Consider the following 24,263-nt stretch of genomic DNA (forward strand, 5'->3'; position numbering starts at 1 on the left):
ATTTTTTGGGCAACTGCACCATCACTTTTGTTGAAGATTTGCATGTGCTCAAAATAAGCACACCATGTACATATTTAATGAACATAGCAAAGCTTGAAAAATTGTGGTGTTATATAGAATTGGGCTGTGGTCCAGAGGGGATCTAGTCCTAGCCCAGCTCTGCCCAGGGAACTTTTTGAAAAGCTCTTGGCTACTACTTGAGAATGAGATGCTTGGGTCAGCCAGACTGACCTTTCAAAAACTTTTTATTTTGTTTTCAAAACATAGAAGTTGTGACATTGGCTTGCCAAATTAAAATACAGGTGGGACCTCGGTATCCACTGATTTGTTATTTACTTATTTGACTCGCTACTAATACTGAGGTCTGCCTTTAATAGCTTTGCAACAAGAAAAAAGCACCAAATTCCAATTTCCTATCTTTACACTGTTAAATAATTATAATTTCTATTAGATTTCATTATTCACCCCATCTAGTGGCTGAATGCAGTAGAGTGTCTATACCAATGCATATGGGGTGACAGTAGAGGAGCAAGGAACCTGGAAGTAGGTCTTTAAAACTATTTTTCTACTGATTTAGTATCCACTGATTTTTTTTAATCCACTGGGGGTTCCAGAAAGCAACCCCTGTGGATAACGAGGTATGATCTGTATGTGTCAACCGAAACCCATCCGACCATACTTGCACAGACATACAACATAGGGTGGCCAGCTCTCATGCAACACAGTTTTTTGGAGCTGGAGTTCTGATGTGTGTATGTCTTGGTTAGCGGTCTCCTATATGAAGAAAAAGCAGCAGAGGGCCCCCTAAGCTCTTTTTACTGTCTTTATTCAATGCTTTTTGCTTGTTTCTTGCTCCTGCTGTTTGTCACTCCTTCTCTCTTGGCCACTATCTAAGTAGTATTATATCCTCTTTGGAGGCAAAATAGTCTCTATCCAGTGATATGTGACCTTCATCTCTTATCACCTTAGCCCACATGGTTCTCTCCTGAACCTTGCAGTTGATACAGTTGCAATGAGAGATTTTTTATGACAACTGGGAAGGAGAGTGGGGAGAGACTTGTCCACATTCCTTGAAGCTTGGCCTGATCTAGATGAGAATGTCATCCTCTGCTTCTGCCCCCCAGTTCTGGCTCACACATTCTTGCAAGCACTCTGCTACCTCCATCTAACATTTATTCAAACGACTTGTAAAATTATCACCAGTTGCTGCTGTTGTGAATGGACATTGTGCTTATCTCATATAGCTCTGAGCACTGCATAGAAACATAATGCACCATACTTTTTGCATTATGTGGCCATTTGGCCCCCTCTACGTATCTATGGGCATGTGTGTGTAAACTCACTGCTTCTAATGATGAAGTTGGTGGTCCCACGCTTATCTGCAAAATTGGGTAACCCAGAACCAAGGTAGTGTTTTCTGCTTACTGAGGTACAGGGGATGCTCTGAGGTCCTCATGGGCTGTGGCATCACTGGGGGGTGCTGGAGGTGCGGACTGCACCGGGTGATGCGCAAGGGAGGGTGATGCACACTGGGAGGGTGATGTGCTAAAATCACCGTGGTTAGGAGTAACTGCATCATGTTATATACCATTGGATGCGGAATTTCCAGCTGAATGCAATGCAAAACACTAGAGTGAACTATCTCTTTTCTATCAAAAGTTATTGGCAAAAAAATGGAAAATAAAAAATGCATGGAGTCCAATGGAAAGTGCAACGTATCATGGGTTTACTCGCGTGTAGGCGAACATGCCTTAGTCCATCTGAAAGGGCAGGCTGAGAGGAATCCAACAACACAGGAATGGTCCTGATCCAATGAATGTAGCCCCCAAAAAACAGGGATCTGAAAAGGAGGTCCCTCCCTCCAAGCTGGTGAATGTATTGAGCCCTATGGAAACCGAAACTAAGCCACATGGTCACATTTACTTGCGAGTAAGCAAATGTGCCTTGGCTCCTGGGCAGGTCAGGCAAAGGGAAATGTGAGACCACCAGAATGGTCCTGATTTGATGCAACTGGAGATCAACAAATGCTGCAGAAAGCAGCCCCCCGCCCCCATAAAAAGAATGAAACAGAGGCTTGACAGGGTAAGGTGAATTTTTTTTTTTCTGTTTTAGGCTGCAATCCTATCCACACTTTCCTGGGTGTAAGCGCCACTGACTATAATGGGACTTACTTCTGAGTAGACAGGAATAGGATTGGGCTGTCAGACTTGTAAAGCCAGGTGGATCCTGATAGTGATATGCATGAAATATAAGAACTTAAATTGAACTGGGTACTGGGTAGGGCTGAATATCTTACTGATTCTTTTGGGGGTGTGTGTGTTATTGCAGACAGGCTACAGAGAAAATTCACTTGATGGAACAGGGCTGGCTTTCCCTTATTTATTTTACTTTATTTATAATTATTTATTTTAATTTGCTTTATGATGGGTCCTGGAGAGATTGTCATTCTAAAAAGTGGGTCCCAGTGCTAAAAGTTTGAGAACTATTTTAATAAGGTGTTAGTAAGTTGACACCCTGGGGGGAGGTGACACCACTAGTGACCAAAATCACTAAAATCACAGTTTGCAAAAATAATACCATCATGTTACATATCAATCCATGTGTAATTTCATGCAGAATGCAATGAAACAAACTGCGTTGAAATATCTTTATTCTATCAAAAAGTACAGCCAAAAAACCAGTGGGGGCTGGGCGATGGTAGATCACCACACCCACCACCTGGAGTGTTGCCCCGCCCACTGCATGGGGCTGACGCACAGTCCTCCCGCACCAGGTGACGTGAACCCTAGTGACACCACTGCTCATGGGGCATGTGCAGGGGGCCCAAATGGATGCAAGGACCTTTGCCTAGACATCCCCTGAGGAAGCAAGGTTCTGCTACTGCCACTGTTGCCTTGCTAAGCCAGGATTCATTGGGACAGTCATCTGACAATTCTGGAGGAGCAACTTCATCATCTCTCAATACCATTTTACAGTTCCCAGATAATCTGCCCTTAGCTGCTATGTTGGGGTCAAGGCAACCAGAAATTGTTGATGACAATTGAACGTGGATTTGTAGCTATCTGCTGTCCTGCTCCTGGGCACTGTGTGAGAGTGGCTAGTGTGTTCACATGCTCTCAAAAACATGAGGCAGTGTGGTGTTGGGGCTTCATGCCAAAAGGTGCAGTTCAAGTAATTCTGGAGTATATACAACAGGTGAATGAAAAACAGGAGGTTCAAGGTTTTTCAACATAAACTGTCAGGCAGGTGAGGGCAGAATGGGGGGAGGACCAGGCGCCGGAGGGGGGGCAGTGTCAGCAGATGCCTCCTCCATAGGAAAATATCCCCTTACCCCGAGGAGATCTCTAGCTGGCTCCTAAGCTTCATTAGATGCAGTGCAGGCCATGCAGCCTGCCTGCACCAGTGCAGCTTAGAATTGGGTTGTAAATTTTATTAGTTCCAGCTTTTAGAATATTATGGATTCTAGAATGTTATGGGTTCTTTTAGCTTCATCACTATGCTTAGTTGCCATTATAAATGTAAGTATGAATACTATATGATAAGCACAATATACTATAAGAGAAGCACTGCAGGTACTTTCTAAGAGATGCACCACCTAAGTCTTCTATACAGTACACAGACTGAACAAAAAGATGCTGTTGAGTTGATGAGAAAAAGCAGTACATGGTCATGCAAACATGATGAAATAGGTTGAAAGAGCAGAGCACATGTTGAATGTATGGGTTCTGATTATAATTGAAAAGGGTTGAAAGATGGACCGTTGAAAAGTGGAGGATGGCTGTACAGCAATAATGTTTCCAGGGGAAAAAAATATACATCATTTTAGAAACAGCTGTTTTCATAACAAATTACACTTTCACTGATTTAATGGAAGACACTGTATGTTGTTTCTCTGCATTTGGGTTGTATCTATGTGGACAACATGTCATGTAAATAGTTGTCCTGTTGGATGTATGAAGATTACAGCCCTTGGTTGAAGTGCATGAAAGCCACCACTAGGTGGAGATCGAAGCATGTATTAAGAACGTGTAAGTTTCAGAAGGGCAACTACTGTTTCTATGAATGTGTAATGATCATGCATAGGTTGCTCAGTGTACATTAAGCAAAATACATGCACATGATTATCACACATATGAAGATATGTACTGTTTCAAAATACAGAAACTTTCTTTGTATAGCACCATCAGCGTAAAAGGAATGAGAGCACATATCCCTGCCTCAAGGAGCATACAATTTAGATAGTCACAAGGGGAACACTGCACTGGCTGCCCATTCGTTTCCGGGCTGAATTCAAGGTTCTGGTTATGACCTTTAAAGCCCTAAACGGCTTGGGACCAGCATGTTTGAGAGACCGCCTTCTTCCGTATAATCAAGTTCATTCTCTAAGGTCATCAGAAGGGGCCCTGTTGGTTGTCATTGAGAGTGGTGAAGGGAATGGCAGCCAGAAACAGGGCCTTTTCGGTGGTGGCACCTGCACTACGGAATTCCCTCCCCTTTGAATTGAGAGCAGCTCCCTCATTATTAATGAGGGCCTGAAGACTTTTTTATTCAGGAAAGCCTTCGAGGCACCATAAGGGCTTTTTTTATAAGTTATGTCTTTTACTGCGTGTGTTCAGTCTGCTGCTATGTATTTTATCTTGTTTTAATTGTTTTTAAGTGTTTTGTATTTTTAATGTTTATCTGTATTTTTTAACTTGATTGTTAGCTGCTTTGGGTGCCTTTCGGGGAGAAAGGCGGAATACAAATCAAATAAATAAATAAACACTGCAAGCAGGGGTAAGCAATTTTTTTTCAGTTACATGTACTTTAGCTTAGTTACAGCAGGAAAAGAAGACACAGGTGTGCTTTGAAAAGGGCTGTGAAAGATGTAAGAGAAGAGGTATCAGACAGGTATTTCAGGTGGCAGTTTCAAGCTTAAGGGGCACCAAGGGATAACGAACAGAGATGAGTGAGGGAACAGAAGTGTTTTAATGTAGAATTTTGTCTCATTTGTATCAATTTAAAAATGGTATTTTTAAGAAAACTGATAATGGGTGTTTCTTGATTATATGGTGCTGTATCTTGCCTACAAGAGCTGGCATGGACTTGCACTTAGAATATGATATGTAAAACTTCTCAAACACATTAGATCAGCATTTCCCAAACTGTGGGTCAGGACGGTTTTTTACCAATTTTTGGTGGGTCAAAAAAAGTTTTTGAAACTTTAAAAAACAAACAAAAACTTTGCAAATACCCTTCCTGACTTGCAGTAGAAAATCATTAATTGGAATGCTAACCAATGATATGAGGTAGTCTTCATACCCCCCCCCCCAATTAAAATGTCACATTTTCTGATTTATCTCTAGTAATTGGCATGCTGTAGATCATGTGTGAACCCAGTTGCAGCCTTTTGTCTGGCCTAGAAGTTCCTAACTGCACATCTTGCTTAGTTTTTTGGGTATCCTGGAATGACTGTAAAGATTGGGTGGAACAGTCCACACAATATATGTAAGGTCTCTAGCAACCTCGGGAACACAACACCCGTATTACTGATATTGATAATTCTTTGTAGATTTTTTTATTCTACCAGGTCACAATAGATTATTGCTTTAAAAAGTGGATCCCAGTGCTAAAAAGTTTGGAAAATACTGCATTAGATGGCCTTGGGCAATGCAATCTCTCTCAGACCCAAATCCTAACAAACTTTCCTGCACTGACATAGCTGTGCTGATGGGGCATGCGCTGCATTATGCAGTTGGGTGACAATCATGGATGCTGCCTCAAGTTAAGGGAATGTTTGTTCACTTACCTCAAAGCTGCATTGCCCTTAGGTTGGTGCTGGAAAGACTGGGTGCCGCAGTTACAGTTCCTTGCATCTTCACTATGAAGTCGATACACAGCAATTCTGTGCATTAGAGAAGTAACTCCCACTGTGTTTAGTGAAACTGACAGCACAGTCCTTTGCAGGTTTAGCAGGTTTAGCAATAGCAGGTACTAACAATAAGTCAGCAGGTGCTTAATGTTGCAGTTTTCTCAGTCTTTTGATTCTATCAGTATTTAAGACACTGAACTAGTAGGAAACACTACAGTATTTTGTTTTTAATATGCTTTGCTACCATGTTTTGGATGCAGTTTTTTTTCCAAATGACTGAAAAGTCAAATATACATAGATCTTGCTTCAATGTTGTCACTTTTCTTATAGTATAAGAAAAGTGTTATGAGTGTCTACTTAGAAGTAAATCCCGCTCAGTTCAATAGGACTTATTTCCAAGTAAGCACATGTAGGATTGCAGTCTTAATTGCATTGTTCAAAATCCTAGCTTTAATCTTATTTATTTGCTGGTACAGGAAATTATTTGGAATATAAGGGCCTGATCTGACTCTATGGCACCCTCCCCCTGCTTAGAAACACTCCCTTCCTGTCTCCCTCCTCAAGCCCCTTCCTTTGCCAGTGGCCAGGGGTTGGGGATGCATCGTTGGCATGTAGATCTCCTTGTCAGCACTGCTGACTCTCAAGTGTGCTGCCTTACAGCAGCGTTTTTCAAACTGTGGGTCAGGATCCACTAGGTCAGTCACGAAACCCTTTCAGGTGGGTCCCAATTCATTTCAAGGTGTACTTTATTTTTCATATATTAAGACTCAATACTACCATGGTATGTGATTGCATTTGGAGAAATGTTACAGATATGTATTTTTAAACAGGCTACTATGTATATGCTTTTAACAATGATGGTCAATGGGGCTTACTTCCAGGAAGTATGGATAGGATTGCAGTCTTTTGCGATGTTTGGGGAAATTTTTTTAAACAGATCAGCAACTGCTTGGAAGGGTTAGAAGGGTTCTTTATTTTAAATAAATGTTGAAACATGATTATTGTAAACTTTTAATTTACAATACATACTTATTTGATTTGATTTTGTCACTTGGAAGTGTTAAAAATTTACCTGCTTGATGATTTCACTTCTGGCCATGACATCACTCAGGTTAACAACATCACTTCCAGTGGGTCCCAACAGATTGTCATTATAAAAAGTGGGTCCTGGTGCTATAAGTTTGAGAATCACTGCCTTCTGGCATGTTTACAACACTCTAGGATGGTGCAGTAGCTGTTACCCTGTCAGAGCGTGCTGTTTGAATTGTACTCTTACTGTTATTTGATGCGTAAGTGATAGGATGACAGTTAACTGTTAATAGATAATTTTTGGTTTATATAGGAGCAATCTGAATCCTTCTGGGGCATGAATTGGTATGATTTTCACCTATTTGCACTCAGCACTTCTCTTCAAGTCATATCTACCCACACCCTGTGCCCCAGGGTTGGGTACTAAACCTGTTTGCTAAGTAACTGACAGCAAGTCAAGAGTAGCAGTTTTGCTTACCTCTAGGGAGAGTGAATAACAGCAATCGAAAGAACACTAGAACAATTCTGGCTGCGTCTGGAGTTGGAATTTCCTGATTCTTGTAACTTTTTTCCCTCTCCCCTAGTTAGAAGTGACAGCTCCCCACAGAAAACCACAGAGCAGTTACCCCTGCTAATTGGGTAAGAGGCACTTTTTCAAGTGGGTGCTCCTTTGTTTAGCAGGGGGAGAGTAACTGGCCCACCTCACTCCAGCACTGTCTGTTCTAGTGGCTGTCTGCTGGTATTCATTTGCATCTTTTTAGATTTTGAGCCCTTTTGGGACAGGGAGCCATTTAGTTATTTGATTTTTCTCTGTAAACCGCTTTGTGAACTTCTAGTTGAAAAGCGGTATATAAATACTGTTAATAATAATAATAATAATCTCAAACTGTGGGTCGGGACCCACTAGGTGGGTCACGAACCACTTTCAGGTGGGTCCTTGTTCATTTCAATATTTTATTTTTAGATATTAGACTTGTTGCTACCATGGTATGTGACTGCATTTGGGGAAATGTTACAGACTTGTACTTTTAACAAGCTACTGTGTATAGTCTTTTAACAATGATAGTCAATAGGACTTACTCCTGGGTAAGTGTGGGAAAGATTGCAGCCTAGGATTGTTAAAATTTTTTCCTAGAGTTGGAATTTGATGATGTCATTTGTGGTCATGACATCACTTCTGGTGGGTCCCAACAGATTCTCATTCTAAAAAGTGGGCCCTGGTGCTAAATGTGTGAGACGCACTGCCACAGAGAAATTCAGGAGTTTGATGTTACCATGTTTGCATAGAAGCATACTGTCCCAGAAACAAAAGGTGACATCAAAGATATGCATTCTTACTCTTTCCTGGTTTTTATTTTGTGTGAAAATCAAAAATGTACTTTGAAAAAAAGAGTTTAAATATTTAAAAAATTGCCCCACAAATGCCAATAAAATTGAGCTTCCCCATATTGTAAATGGGAGTCTGCAATCCTCTCCCCAGATCCCTTCCCAGTCCAAATCCACTGACCCTTATGCCTGTTTAAACATTTCTGCCCAACGTTGCATATACGCAACAGGGATCAAATTTGTACACCTGTGGGCTGGGCTAGAAATGGGTTAGCCACAAAAACACTTTGTTTCCCCCTTCGCTGAGCAAGAAAGAGCAGAATCTCCAGCCTTGGCTGCTCTCTTTTACCCCCTGATTGGACCCACGCTGCAATCCTGGATATCTGGACATCTCCACTGTCCTCTCTAGGGATGATTCTCTTGTCCTGGGGAGGCATTAAAAAAAAAAAAGCAAAAAGCTGCCCAAGCAATCCGGAAGTCTAAAGCAACGTGTGAGTCTAGGGGTGACGCAGTCTAAGCAGCGCAGTCGTCCCCAATCAGGAAGCAGCCCTGTGCGGGCGGAGTGCTCCTTGGCTCCCGTGGCTGTGCGCGTACCCAGTGGGTCCGGGTGATGCGGCGGCTGCAGGGCTTTGGAGGCGCTTCTGTTCCCCCGCTCCACTTGCTCGCCAGGTGGCACCTGTGGGTGCAGCCAGGAGTCTTCCACTCTGCCCTTCTGGGAACGGGAGGCGTAGGGGGAAGCCAGCGGAGCTCGGGGAAGCCCTGGCAGCTGGAGAGGTGAGCCTGGGAGGTGTCTGTCTCTTTCTCTCCAGCCCTTCCCCACTCTGAGCACTCCTGGCTTCTCTGATGCATCCTCATTCCCCGGTCCTCCTTGCATTCCAGGCCTGGGGGCAGCCCCTCATTCTGTCCCCACTAACCCTCTGCTGCAATCCCATGCACTTTGGGGTTTTCCCCCCCCCCAAGGGAAATGCTGCAACATTTCAGTGCCCAACGTTGCATGTGTGCAACGAGAATCAAATATGTACACCTGTGGGTTGGGCAGAAATGGGTTGATGCCCACTGGGGCTCGTGATGTGTCCTGATGCTGAAGGAGGGGGCTTGAGCGAAGGGTCTCTTGGAACATCTTCTCTAAGACCCTGCATTCTGCTGCCATCCAAAAAGAAATGATCTCAGTTAGCTTCCCACATCAGTTCAGAGTATCCTGGCAAAGCTCCCTGCTGAATCAGAAGGGTGATCACCGAGACAGAGCATGAAATTACAGGCAGATCCGTGATCTTGATTTTGAGTTTGGTAACACACAAATATGTTGCAAAATCCACTTACTTGCTGTTTTGAAACATGTACCAGCAGAGGCTGACGCTGGGGGCCAGCCCTGAAGCAAATGCACTGTGAATAATTTTGGATAGGTTAACTATCCCTCATCCCTTGTTTTGAATTTTTCTGGGTTTTGGAATATATCCTATATCATTCATAATGATATATCGTTATTGATATATCGATATAATGAGAAATCTTGGGGATGGGGCCCAAGTCTAAACATGAAATTCATTTATGTTTCATAGACACCTTATACGCATAGCCTGAAGGTAATTTTATACAATATTTTTTGTGCATTAAGCCATTTCTGCCAAATGTTGCATATACACAACAGCAATAAAATGTGTATACCTGTGGGCTGGGGAGAAATGGGTTAACCATGAAATTGTTTTCATTTTTTGAGAAGATTTCATCTCTGTAATTGCAACTTGCGGTATCATGTCAGTGCTCAAAAGTTTCAAATTTTGGAGCTTTTTACATTAGTGATGCTCAGCCTGTATTGCTGCAACTACTTAACAACACCTAAATTACAATCTCTAGTGCCCTATTTTGTGCTTTAGATTTCAAAACACACAGGAAGAGAGTTTCTGGTTGAAACTCCTCAGCATCTGAATTACCCTGATACTTCAGTATCTGAGGTAATGTTGATGATCGCATCTTGTGTTGACACTTTTTGGTAGCACAAGATTTTGCAATGTTTTTATAGTGAAAAATGATTGATGGGTTTTCAAATGCTTTGATGATACAGTTATATTCTTTAGAGAATGTGGTTTAATGTGGTTTAATGGCTTGTTTTCCTTTAAACAGAATATGGTACACCAGAATGAATCCTGTAGTGCAGAGCAGGTACCAATGTCTTTTTTAACCTGCCTGCTTTATGCACTGGAAGGATGGACTGTTGTGGAACACCTAAATTATGTGGCCTACCTCTTGTGGCTCTTTTCACCGCTTCTCGTGGCTTTTATACTTCCGGGACTGGTTATCATCATTCTCTATGTTAATATTATCATACTTCATATTTACAAGAGACGAACAGACCTAAAAGAAGCTTATTTTAATGATTTCTGGGATGGTGCAAGACAAGTGCTGGCAACTATATGGCATGGACATGCCAGAATATGGAATGGTAAGTCCTGTCCAAAAAGTTTTTTCCTAAACAAAGGTGATCTGAACTTAATCTTAAGTACATTCATATCTGTAAAATGTGTAATGTATGTAGGCTTCCTTCCAGAATAATTTTTCCTGTATTTTTGGTGTTTCCATTTCTAAATTGCCTCATTCCTAGGGCTCAGGGAGAGAATATATTGTAAACAGGCAAAGCAAAACAAACAGAACTATATCAGGATTCCATAGTCTAGAACAGGGATGTCCAAATTTTTTGGCAGGAGGGCCATATCATCTCTCTGACACTGTGTTGGGCCGGGGAAAAAAAGAATTAATTTACATTTCAAAGTTGCACAAATTTACATAAATGAATATATTAGAGATGGAACTTATATGAATGAATGAAGGTCCTGCAATAGCTCAAGGGCTATGAAAGGCCTTTTCTTTCACTGCTATATCACAGATGTGAAACAGCAAGCAGTGGAGGGAGCCCTCGTTCCACAGCTCATGCAAGAGGTTGAACAGTTGAGTGCAGTTGCATCAGGCCAGCACAGGCTCCAGCAAGTCTTCAGAGGGCCAGTGGCTCATTGGAGACTGGGGGCTCCCTGAGGGCCAGATTGGGAGTCCTTGAGGGCCGCAAGTGGCCCCAGGGCCGGGGTTTGGGCACCCCTGGTCTAGAGCAGGGATGCCTAAACCTGGGGCCACTTGCGGCCCTCGAGGACTCCCAATCTGGTCCATGGGATAATAATGAGCCTCTGGCCCTCCTGAGACTTGCTGGAGCCCACACTGGCGTGACATAACTGTTCTCAGCATGATGGCCAACTGTTTGACCTTTTGCATGAGCTGTGGGGTGGGGGCTCCCTCCTCTGCTTGCTGTTTCACGTCTGTGATACAGCAGCGGCAGCAAAGCAAAGGCTGGGTTTGCGTTGTGCAAGGCCTTTTATAGGCCTTGGGGTATTGCTAGATCTTCATTCATATAAGTTCTATCTCAAATATTTTCATTTATGTAAATTTATTCAAATTTTAAATGTAAATGAATTCTTTTTTCCCAGCCCCCGACACAGTATCAGAGAGCTGATGTGGCCCTCCTGCCAAAAAGTTTGGACACCTCTGGTCTAGAATGTAGCTTTTGTTTACTCTCTATTTGAAACAGCAGGTTACAGTTTAATTTGTTAAAGGAGATCTTTCCCTGCTGTTTGTTGCCAGATAGTTGCATCATGTCTTGCTCTAACTCCTGAATACCATGTGATTTTTCTAGAGATTGATAAAGGAGAGAAGAGATCTAAAAGTAACATTTTAAGACGAGTCCACTATGATTCTCTGAATCATGTTATATGTTTGGAACAGGTGGGCGGGTAGATTCTTTCCACTTTGGCAGCAGAAGGAAGGTCTGCAGCAGTTGAGGGGTAACCTGAGTTTAAGCCTTTACAAGATTGACGTAAGACAGTGAACCCTTCAAAAGGTTCAAATTCCCAGGTGTTTTACAATTGTTGGCTAGGCAAGTTTCTAGCATGGAAGAAGTCTCTCATAATGGGGATGTGTCAGTGGTTTCTTTCCTTCTTCCTAGCAGCCAGAAATCAAGGTGTTTCAGTGAAAACCATAACTTCACATAATCAACACTGTCTACTTCAGACTACCTTAACTAGCATTTCCCAGTCTGTAAGTCATACTTGTCTTCTGTTACTTTCCTGAAAGTACTGACACAAGTATTTCAACTGTATCAAGCTGACATGATACATTCTCCGAAAGAGGCTTTGCCGTGAGCGAGTGAACATTTTGATTTATTTTCTCTTATGTGTCCGAATGAGCTGGGACTAGATGCTTTCTTTCTCTCTTTCCCTGTTTTTAATTTAAAAAAAAAATTTTTTAATGGATCAGCAAAGTCAAGAATGAAATGATGAGGGCTTTTCAGCAATGGTTAGTAGGCTGCCTTTCATCTTGTTTCAGCCATATTTGTTAATCATAGCAAATTTCTAAGCTTAGTGTAGGAAAAATAGCCTCACCAATTACCTCTAGGATTAGTGATCTTGGGATGGGGATTGTTAACAGATTATATACATGAGAGAGAAATTTGCTTTGCAAAGTTATAAATTTGGGTAAGGACAAAGAGATTAAACCAAGTTAAAGGTGCATTTTTAAACTTAGATATGAAATGAATAGATCTGAAAATCAAAATTTGCAGCTGTGTTCACAAAGGGTTGATCTAATGCTATATAAAGATTTACTACAGTCTATACACTAAGGTTGTATATACTTATATGTATATATGTGCGTGTATGTATATGTATATAAGTATATTCTCTTCCCAGCAAGAGAAGTAAGAGACCAAACCTATTAATATTTACTCAGAAGTAAGTTCCACTGTAGTCATTGGGGCTTACTCCCAAGTAAGTGTGGATAAGATTGCAGCCTTAAAGTATCAAGTCTCTTTGATAAGATTTTTAATTATTAGTATTTAATATAAAATACACAGAATCTATTTTTGCTTTAGTTGTTTCCATTGAACTAAATGGATGTTATCAAATTCAAATTCAGAAACCTTTATTGGTATTAGCAATAAAACCAGGATGTTCAACAGAAATTTATCCATGTACAATAGACTCCTTGAGACAATTCTTGAGTGTATACAATAAAAGTACTTTGCTATGATGTTTGTTAAAATCTCATATTGATGTTTTCAATTCCATTTGAAATTGTTCAATGTGTACATTGCTTAGGTCTTTAAAGTAATGCTAGCCAATTAGTAATTAGAAAATTAGTCATTGAATAAATTAATTTAACCCAACTGAAACTGCAGAGACCCCCGTATTTGATTCCAGAAAAATCAGTAGTGACATTTTTACCTCCTGCAGTCATTCTGATCCTGGCAGAAGCCATGAATGCAGCCTCTGCTGGGCTCAGAAGACCCTCCAGAGACTAGAGCTCCCCTTGCCTCTGGAGGGTGGGAGGAGGCATCCCCCATATCTGCAGACCAGGTATCTGCGGAACCCCTGAGATATGGGGGCACTCCTGTACTAGAGCAATAATCTGCAATCAGATTTGGGGTATTTGTATAAATTCTGTGGAAGCTGCTGGATACATTTTGACATTCAACTAACTTGGCAGTTATTTTAAAGCTCCAGGATTCACAAGACTTTATTTGTTTTATAAGAGAATCATTCACTCTTCCATTCCATGGTTTTCAGTACAGTATTCTAAAAACATACTCTTCAGAACATCAGTTATTCCAATCCAGCTCTTGATTTAGCTGAAGTAACTTCTTACCCATCTCTTTGCAAAATCCATGCAGCCTAATTCCCCAGCTCTTCAAAAGCCCTTTCAGAATCTCAAATGTGGTGAAACAGGCAGATTGGCTCGAAAGCTGTATGGTCCTTATTGGGTCACAAACTGTGTCTTTCAAATTGTATTGGCAACCTTCAGTCTCGAAAGACTATGGTATCGCGCTCTGAAAGGTGGTTCTGGCACAGCGTCTAGTGTGGCTGAAAAGGCCAATCCGGGAGTGACAATCCCTTCCACACCGGGAGCAAGTGCAGTCTGTCCCTGGTCTGTCTCCCTGGCTATGGGCCTTCCTTCTTTGCCTCTTAGCCTCAGACTGTTGGCAAAGTGTCTCTTCAAACTGGGAAAGGCCATGCTGCACAGCCTGCCTCCAAGCGGGCCACTCAGAGGCCAGGGTTTCCCACTTGTTGAGGTCCATCCCTAAGGCCTTCAGATCCCTCTTGCAGATGTCCTTGTATCGCAGCTGTGGTCTACCTGTAGGGCGCTTTCCTTGCACGAGTTCTCCATAGAGGAGATCCTTTGGGATCCGGCCATCATCCATTCTCACAACATGACCAAGCCAACGCAGGCGTCTCTGTTTCAGCAGTGAATACATGCTAGGGATTCCAGCACGTTCCAGGACTTTGTTGTTTGGAACTTTGTCCTGCCAGGTGATGCCGAGGATGCGTCGGAGGCAGCGCATGTGGAAAGCGCTCAGTTTCCTCTCCTGTTGTGAGCGAAGAGTCCATGACTCGCTGCAGTACAGAAGTGTACTCAGGACGCAAGCTCTGTAGACCTGGATCTTGGTATGTTCCGTCAGCTTCTTGTTGGACCAGACTCTCTTTGTGAGTCTGGAAAACGTGGTAGCTGCTTTACCGATGCGCTTGTTTAGCTCGGTATCGAGAGAAAGAGTGTCGGAGATCGTTGAGCCAAGGTACACAAAGTCATGGACAACCTCCAGTTCATGCTCAGAGATTGTAATGCAGGGAGGTGAGTCCACATCCTGAACCATGACCTGTGTTTTCTTCAGGCTGATTGTCAGTCCAAAATCTTGGCAGGCCTTGCTAAAACGATCCATGAGCTGCTGGAGATCTTTGGCAGAGTGGGTAGTGACAGCTGCATCGTCAGCAAAGAGGAAGTCACGCAGACATTTCAGCTGGACTTTGGATTTTGCTCTCAGTCTGGAGAGGTTGAAGAGCTTTCCGTCTGATCTGGTCCGGAGATAGATGCCTTCTGTTGCAGTTCCAAAGGCCTGCTTCAGCAGGACAGCGAAGAAAATCCCAAACAAGGTTGGTGCAAGAACACAGCCCTGCTTCACTCCGCTTCGGATGTCAAAAGGGTCTGATGTGGAGCCATCGAAGACAACAGTGCCCTTCATGTCCTTGTGGAAAGATCTGATGATGCTGAGGAGCCTGGGTGGACATCCAATCTTGGGGAGAATCTTGAAGAGGCCGTCTCTGCTGACCAGGTTGAAAGCCTTTGTGAGATCTATGAAGGCTAGGCTATAAAGAGTCTTTCAAATATGAGTGATTCAAAAAAGTTGTTCAGGGATGGAAAAGCAAACTGCAAGCACACCCACTTGCACATCTATAACATCATGGGTTCTTGAACCCTTGGGTATATTCCAGTTTTAGTCAGTGAAGAGGATATTTTTCCAGTACCTTGAAGAGGGTGCGGATTATGCTCTCAGCATTTTAAGATTACAAGTCGTATTGTAGTTGTGCTCTGTAGGCAGCAGAAAAGTCTTGCATATGTTGCTTAATCAAGAAAAAGCAATGTAAGACTCTGGTGTCTGAATTGGAAGAGATGAGAAGTATTATGTATTAATGTGATGTGCAGCCTGCTTCTTAATTTGGCACAAATATTTTATGCCTATCCTGTTGATCTATACTGTGCTAGTGTAACCTTTGACCTTCTTCCTCTCCCCCCTGGACGTTTATATTAAAGCAGACCTACAAAAATATGCTTGCCATCTTAATAGGAGCTGATACGTTTGATCCCTGCTGAGTATAAGTAAGTTGGAAGTGGGTAGAAGTAGCAGGAGAGGTTCATGCTACTCTTAATCTCAGTGTGAGTTGGGAGCCATGGAGGTTCATCCCAGGGAACTCATGGTTCCTGTGGGAGGGGCAACCAGGACAGTAGTCTGGAATATCTTCCTGAATAGTAAGTTAGAACTTGGACTCAGGACTGGGCTCATTGGCCCCTCCCAGGCAAGAAGACTCTAAAAAGTTTTCTGTTTGTTATTGCCCAGATGAACTCCCAGCCCAGTGTCCCACGTCTGGTATGCTTCAGGTTGCTCTGCATTGTGTGCTGGTTCCCAGCTCCTGGCTCAGCTGACAGTGTGATATGAGAGCTTCACCTGTCCGCTTCCGAGTTTTCTGCCTTTCACAGAGGACTTGAGGATGAATCACTGGTGACCACAGATCATAGTTGGCTGGCAAGTCAGGCCAGTGGGGCCTGTAGTTGGGTCTGTATTGAAGTAACATGTTTACAGTTAGGTTGCTGTTGAGATAATTGCTGATAAACTGGGCCCAAAGACAACACAGCTTAACAATCTATGAAGCTGGAAGCCATTATTCATAGAAGGTAAAATGGAAAAAGGGCTAGGATGTATAAGAAGGACTTCTGTAAGAAGCTGGAAACTCTGTCCAGGTTAAATCTGGATAACCAGTGATGACCTACTGGCTAATGTTAAGTGAATACAGGCAAGCATTTACAAAGTAATAGTTTGTTGCAGTATACATGTGGAAGGTTAATTTAAGGACTGTTCAAATAATAGATGGGTTCAGTAAAGTACTGTATCACCGGCATCTCAGAAGAAACATAAAATAGCATTCTAACCGCTGTTCTCATTGTATGTATATAATAAACTGAAATAGGGTTCTAGTCTCAAACATTAGAGAATCTACCATTGCCTGAACCATCTTTTCAAAAAAGCTGTTCTTCCCCACTTTGCAGAGGTTGTCAGAACGAGGGTGTCCTCATGAAGTAGTCAGTGACAATTTCAGTCAGACCGAACAGGTTCCTTATCAAGAGAAGAATTCCTTTGCAGGGAGTGATATTATAATCTGTCATGGGGAAATTGCCTCAACATATTTGCACTATGTGCAAATATATATGGCAGAGGGGGTGGGGGAGAGGGAGGGATTGCAGAGGGCGAGCAGGGAGGAGGCAAACGGAAGTATTGCTCTCTCTCTGCAGTACCAGGTAGATGGGACTCGTCAGCCTAGGAAGGCAGCTCATCTAAGAGAAGGAAACTCTGACCTCAAACATCCACTGCCTTGTGGCTATATCCAGTTGTGGAAAAGGCTTCAGGAGTCAACCTCGAGGCAAAATCAGGATCCGGAGTCCCTGAGGCAGTTCATGGCTGAACACAGTCACGTTCTGGCAACTCCTCCAACGCCGCTGGAACCAACCGTATTGGCTTCTGCCTTTCCATTGGACCATTCCAGCGACATGGAGAGGGGGGATTTGCTGCATGGGTAACAGCCTATCCTCCATACCTTCTTTACCCAGGCTTCGCGCACTGGAGAGGACACTCCAACTTCGCCATACGGCGTCGGCACAACACGGGAAGCAGCAGTTTACCGGTTATAAGTCTTTGCTCGATTGGCGTAGAGCATGACGCCAGGGGCTGCTTCCGACGGTGGGAGAGATCATTGCATCTCATTGGGCAGCTACCGCCTGCCTTAAGCTGGGCAGTCCCCAGCCAGTAAGGTGTTGTCTCACCACGGTCCATTAACCTCATGGGGTGCGTGGGGTTTAGGGTAAAAACCAACAAGCGGATCAACAACTCTGCACCATGCAACAGAAAACTCCTGCCCTAAAGCTGGGCACCTGGAACGTTAGGACAATGACACCTGGCTTCTCTGATGACCTGCAAGAAATAGACGACGCACGCAAAACAGCTATCATCGACATGGAGCTGAGCAGACTGCAGATGGACATCGTCGCCCTTCAAGAGACGAGGCTGCCAGATTCCGGATCTGTCAAGGAGAGAAATTTCTCATTTTTCTGGCAGGGAAAACCACCAAACAAAACCAGGGAACATGGCGTTGGCTTTGCAGTCAGAAATACCCTGCTGAAATCCATCATTCCACCTACTGTGGGAAGTGAAAATTTTTTGTCCCTGCAGCTCCAGTCATCAGCAGGACCTGTCACTCTCATCAGTGCTTATGCACCGACTCTGTCGTCTCCAGCAGAAGCCAAAGACAAATTCTATGATGACCTGGCCACCACTATCAAGAAGATCCCTGTAAAAGAGCCATTGTTCATCCTCGGCGATTTCAACGCTAGAGTTGGTGCTGATAACAGTTCGTGGCCCACTTGCTTAGGTCAGTTCGGCACTGGGAGGATGAACGAAAATGGCCAACGCCTGCTAGAGTTTTGCTGTCATCACGGTCTCTGTGTCAGCAACACATTCTTCAACACAAAGCCCCAACATAGAGTCTCTTGGAGACACCCAAGATCAAAGCACTGGCACCAGCTCGACCTGATCCTCACCAGACGCTCCAGCCTTCCCTGCATCAAGATCACACGCAGCTATCAGGGTGCTGCCTGTGACACTGACCACTCCCTGGTGTGCGGCAGAGTGAAACTGCAAACAAAGCGACTGTATCACACGAAAAAGGAAGGAAGACCTTGCATTGATACCAGCCAGACCCAGGATCAGAGAAAAGTGGAGGAATTTGCACGAGCGCTTGAGGAATCTCTTCCAGGCCTGGCCGACGCAAATGCATCCAACAGATGGGAACATTTCAAGAATACCATTTACAACACCCCCTTGTCCATATTCGGCAAGAAGACCAATAAGGCGGCAGACTGGTTTGAAGCCCACTCTGAGGAGTTGACACCAGTCATTGAGGAAAAGAGGAGAGCTCAAGCAGCACACAAGGCCTGTCCCAGCGAGCGCAACCTGCAGGTCCTCCGAGCTGCTCGCAGCAAAGTCCAGCAGACTGCCAGGAGATGTGCTAACGACTACTGGCTCCAGCTCTGTTCCGAGATACAGATAGCAGCTGACACGGGCAACATCAAGGGGATGTATGATGGTATCAAGCAGGCCCTAGGTCCAACACAGAAGAAAATTGCCCCTCTGCCACAGTCTGCCACAGGCGAGGTCATCCAGGATCGGGCGCAGCAGATGGAATGCTGGGTGCAGCACTACTCTGAGCTATATTCCAGAGAAAATGTAGTCACCGAAGAAGCGCTGAACAACATTGAGTGCCTGCCTGTGCTGGAAGAGCTTGACAGTGAACCAACCCTAGAAGAACTTCACGTGGCCCTGGACTCCCTTGCCTTTGGCAAGGCACCTGGAAAATACAGCATCCCTGCTGAAGTCCTAAAGTGCTGCAAAGAGAACATCGTCACTGAGCTGCATGAAATCCTCTGTCTCTGCTGGAGAGAAGGTGGAGTACCTCAAGACATGAGGGATGCAAACATCATCACGCTGTACAAGAATAAAGGTGAAAGGGGTGACTGCAACAACTACCGTGGCATCTCTCTCCTTAGTGTTGTAGGAAAGCTGTTAGCCCAAGTTGCACTAAAGAGGCTCCAGGTACTTGCAGAGAGCATCTATCCAGAATCGCAGTGTGGATTCCGAGCCAACAGGTCCACCACTGATATGGTATTCTCCCTTAGACAACTGCAGGAGAAATGCAGGGAACAACGACAGCCACTCTTTATAGCCTTCATAGATCTCACAAAGGCTTTCAACCTGGTCAGCAGAGACGGCCTCTTCAAGATTCTCCCCAAGGTCGGATGTCCACCCAGGCTCCTCAGCATCATCAGATCTTTCCACAAGGACATGAAGGGCACTGTTGTCTTCGATGGCTCCACATCAGACCCCTTTGACATCCGAAGCAGAGTGAAGCAGGGCTGTGTTCTTGCACCAACCTTGTTTGGGATTTTCTTCACTGTCCTGCTGAAGCAGGCCTTTGGAACTGCAACAGAAGGCATCTATCTCTGGACCAGATCAGACGGAAAGCTCTTCAACCTCTCCAGACTGAGAGCAAAGTCCAAAGTCCAGCTGAAATGTCTGCGTGACTTCCTCTTTGGTGACGATGCAGCTATCACTACCCACTCTGCCAAAGATCTCCAGCAGCTCATGGATTGTTTTAGCAAGGCCTGCCAAGATTTTGGACTGACAATCAGCCTGAAGAAAACACAGGTCATGGTTCAGGATGTGGACTCACCTCCCTGCATTACAATCTCTGCGCATGAACTGGAGGTTGTCTATGACTTTGTGTACCTTGGCTCAACGATCTCCGACACTCTTTCTCTCGATACCGAGCTAAACAAGCGCATCGGTAAAGCAGCTACCACGTTTTCCAGACTCACAAAGAGAGTCTGGTCCAACAAGAAGCTGATGGAACTTACCAAGATCCAGGTCTACACAGCTTGCGTCCTGAGTACACTTCTGTACTGCAGCGAGTCATGGACTCTTCGCTCACAACAGGAGAGGAAACTGAACGCTTTCTACATGTGCTGCCTCCGATGCATCCTCGGCATCACCTGGCAGGACAAAGTTCCAAACAACACAGTCCTGGAACGAGCTGAAATCCCTAGCATGTATGCACTGCTGAAACAGAGACACCTGCGTTGGCTCGGTCATGTTGTGAGAATGGATGATGGCCGGATCCTAGAGGATCTCCTCTATGGTGAACTCATGCAAGGAAAGCGCCCTACAGGTAGACCACAGCTGCGATACAAGGACATCTGCAAGAGGGATCTGAAGGCCTTAGGAGTGGACCTCAACAGGTGGGAAACCCTGGCCTCTGAGGGGCCCGCTTGGAGGCAGGCTATGCAGCATGGCCTTTCCCAGTTTGAAGAGACACTTGGCCAACAGTCTGAGGCAAAGAGGCAAAGAAGGAAGGCCCATAGCCAGGGAGACAGACCAGGGACAGACTGCACTTGCTCCCGGTGTGGAAGGGATTGTCACTCCCGAATTGGCCTTTTCAGCCACACTAGACGATGTTCCAGAACCACCATTCAGAGCGCGATACCATAGTCTTTTGAGACTGAAGGTTGCCAACAGAAGATTTGTACTAATTTAATGGAAAGTGGCTAGTCTATTGTGGAACAATAAAATATGTTTCTGCTGTTTTATCAGAAAACAGATGTTTCTCTAAAACAGGACAGCAATGGATTATGTATTTGACATAATTTATGTTTGATAACAAAGAACAGCTGAAATGATTTGATATAGGATGAGGCCATTGCGGGATTTACAGGGCACCATAGTTAATATCTATACAGGTCCAGCTTATTTATACACGGATTTTTCATACACCGATTTGACTCAACACGAATGGCCCCTGCAAATGAGAAGGAATATGCTGATCCCTGGAGAAGGGGAAAATGCGGCCCTTTAAAATCAGTTTAAAAAACTGAACAGTCCTTTAACAATAGCCTCTTAATGAGAGAGAGAGAGAGGGTAGCAGGCTGACAATCCATCAATTCTTCTCTCTCCTTCAGACCCCTCCCTTCCCCCAGCACTTGAAAGAAAGTTGATCATTTTGCATTGGTGAAGGGAGGGGCTGAGTGAAGCTGATGGATTGTCTTCTTAATGACTCTTATCACAAAGGTCAGCAAGGCTGTTTTTAAATCACTGGAGCAAAGAAACATTGTTTTTTAAATTGATTTGCTATAGTGCGTTCTTTTGTCATCCATGTGAGTGCTTGGAACTCATGGGAATAATTAGTCTCAACCTGTATCTCTTTTTTAGCATCAGTGGTGGCAAATGGTTTTCAGTGGCTCTGGTTCTAACCACAGAGACGTTTTACACATGTTAAGGAATAATTTGATGTGTGCTATAAGAAACTGTTGAGACCTGATTCATAAATGTTGGCTCATTTCTAAATATTCTATTATTTCACCTCATTTCTTAAAAATAATGCAACAGCTCTGTCTAAAATAACAAAGGAGTTTGAACTGAAAAAAAGAACAGCATTGAAGGGAGAATCAAAATAAGGCAGCTCAAGTGCGGCTGTAATTCTGTGGCCCTCTTTCAGTAAAGGGCTTTACATCCTTCCTAGTAAACAATTGGTTAATATTTGTAATCTGTCAGTTGCTTATGTGTAAAGGAACTGCAGTTGGTGATTTATTCCATTTGCTCTAGAATGTTTAATAGATTTTGCACTGCACTCTTGTAATGAAATGTAAATCTTGAATACCTCCTGTTCTTAACAGGTTATGAGGTGTATGGCCTAGAAAATATACCAGATGGACCAGCACTTTTGGTTTTTTACCATGGAGCAACTCCTATAGACTTTTTCTACTTGACGGCCACTGTAATAATAAAGAAGAAACGAATATTCCATGTAGTAGCTGATCATTTTGTCTTTTCTCTGCCAGGTAAAATGCATCTTTTGTGATTATAATACATGTTGATCACTTAAGAGAGTGAATTTCTACTTCTCAGAGCTTGTGTTATGCCCAGGATATGTCTTTGTATGTGTGTGCACAGATACACACATGCTCAGATTTCCTAATTGCCTTTTGGTTTGCTATCCTAGAACTTTGCAAAGAGCATCATTGCCATTGTTCTTAAGTAGTGATGTCAGGATAGCAAAACTAAATTATACTTGTTCTAATTTCTGGAGTGGGATGGAGAAAATGTTTACTGAATAGTGCCTTCCTCATAAAAATCACTAACCGTTGAATGGTTAGAAATCGTACTTCTTTTGAATGCAGCCATTTGAAGAGCAAAAACACTTCTCAAATCATAGTTAATAGGTCCTAGAAGATTAAGGAGTACCATTTATATGAAGCTGCCTTCTATTGAGTTAGAACATGGTTTTGTCTAGCTCAGCATTGTCTACAGCAGTGGTTCCCAAAGTGTGCATCATGAGAACCTGGGGCATCGCGAGGCACTTGCCTGGTTGTTGCAGGCTGCCCAACAGAGAGACTGTGGTGTGAGCCTGCAAGCAGGAGGCTCAGCATGGCGGGCAGAACTGCAGTGGGTGAAAATCCCTCCAGTGCATCCTGGCCCTTTTACTGCTGTTTGGAGGCTTGCAATGACCTCTTAACCTGGAAGTGAGTGGCCAGTGATGTCATTGCGTGACACACTTCTTATCACCACCACTCACTTCGGGGTTCTTAGGGCATTGCAACAGCAGCAAGTTTGGGAACCACTGGTCTACAAGTTCCTCCTCTAGCAGTTCCTCCAGGGTTTCACACATGGTTCTTTCTTAGCTCTACCTGAAGATGCCAAAGATTTGAACCAGAGGCCTTCTCCATGCAATGCAGGTGCTTTACAATTGAGCTATGGTTCCTCCCATCCTAAGGAACAGTTAAAATATTAACTTCACCCTGTTTGTCGAGACAAAACACCACAGTTAGCACTGACCATACGTTGTTCCTTTTGTCTTTAGTTAATGTTGCTAAAAGTAAAACAAGAATGATTTAGCTTGCTGAGCTAAACCTTGCCTCCAGTCTATAGGTTTGTCCTCAACATCTTTGAATGCCAAAAACCAGATAATGGAATCTGCAGTCTGACCTGTTCTCTGAGGCACAGAGAGGTCATGGACAAGCTCCTTGTGACTCAGAATGCTTGCCGGAGCCTTCTGGAAAGCAGTTCTGGTTTTCACAAAACTGGAAGTGTCTACCAGAAGGCTCCGACAGGCATTCTGAGTCATGGGGAGACAGTATGTGGCCTTCCAGTGACTCGGAAGACCTCCTGGATGCAACCTGTGGTTGCACCCGTAAGGTCCTCTGTGGGTCCTCCAGACACAGGTTCTGACCCTGCAGTGGCTCAGATCTGCAGTTCCAAATTGACGGATAAAGAGGACTGAAAATAGAGGCTGGAAAGACAGAGACTCTTTGCTGGCTGTTCTTTGGTCAGATGTAACCTTACCCATACTTGCAAAGCCACTTCAAACCATGGTTTCAGATCTGTGCCTAATCTTTTAAATATGTTTTAAGGCAGTGGTTCCCAAACTGGAAGGTCATGACCCACCAGGGGAACCAGAAGAGGACTATTCCCCCTTAAGAGGCATGGTCCAGCAATGGGTATCCTGACGGTGCTGCAATGATGCAGTGCCATCAGGACCAAGGAGCTTTTACACATACTGTACCTAGGGGAGTTGCACTGGCCTTTGGGAGGCTCACAGCCCCCTCTGCGACCCTTCTCGCTGCTGCAAATAGCTCTGATCAGTGACTGGACCCCTTTTCTGATTTTTTAATCTCATCTTGGAGATAAAATTTCACATGTGAAACCCTCCAGTGTGGGTTGGCACCCACGTTGGGTCAAATTCATGCTGTGAAATGGCATTCAAAACTCAGTCAGTTGTGTGTTCATCAGACTTCTGTGCAAATAAATATTTGTGTTTTGATAAAATTGCTAAGGGCCCAATCCTATTCAACTTTCCACTACTGATGGAGTTGT

At 43.8% G+C, this 24,263-nt stretch overlaps 1 protein-coding gene across 3 annotated transcripts in view; it reads left to right on the forward strand.

The window, feature by feature from the left end:
- The first annotated feature begins 8,845 nt into the window (after window positions 1–8,845).
- Window positions 8,846–24,263, forward strand: part of LOC136649307 (DGAT1/2-independent enzyme synthesizing storage lipids-like) — a 40,148-nt gene continuing 24,730 nt past the window's right edge. For all 3 annotated transcript variants that reach the window (XM_066625850.1, XM_066625847.1, XM_066625849.1), the window contains exons 1-3: window positions 8,846–8,980; window positions 10,328–10,646; window positions 22,067–22,231. In XM_066625850.1, coding sequence (XP_066481947.1) covers window positions 10,331–10,646; window positions 22,067–22,231 — 481 coding nt within the window. In that variant the 5' untranslated portion in view covers window positions 8,846–8,980; window positions 10,328–10,330. The remainder of the gene's footprint in view (window positions 8,981–10,327; window positions 10,647–22,066; window positions 22,232–24,263) is intronic.

The sequence above is a fragment of the Tiliqua scincoides genome, chromosome 4, assembly GCF_035046505.1.
Source record: "Tiliqua scincoides isolate rTilSci1 chromosome 4, rTilSci1.hap2, whole genome shotgun sequence".
NCBI lineage: Eukaryota > Metazoa > Chordata > Lepidosauria > Squamata > Scincidae > Tiliqua > Tiliqua scincoides.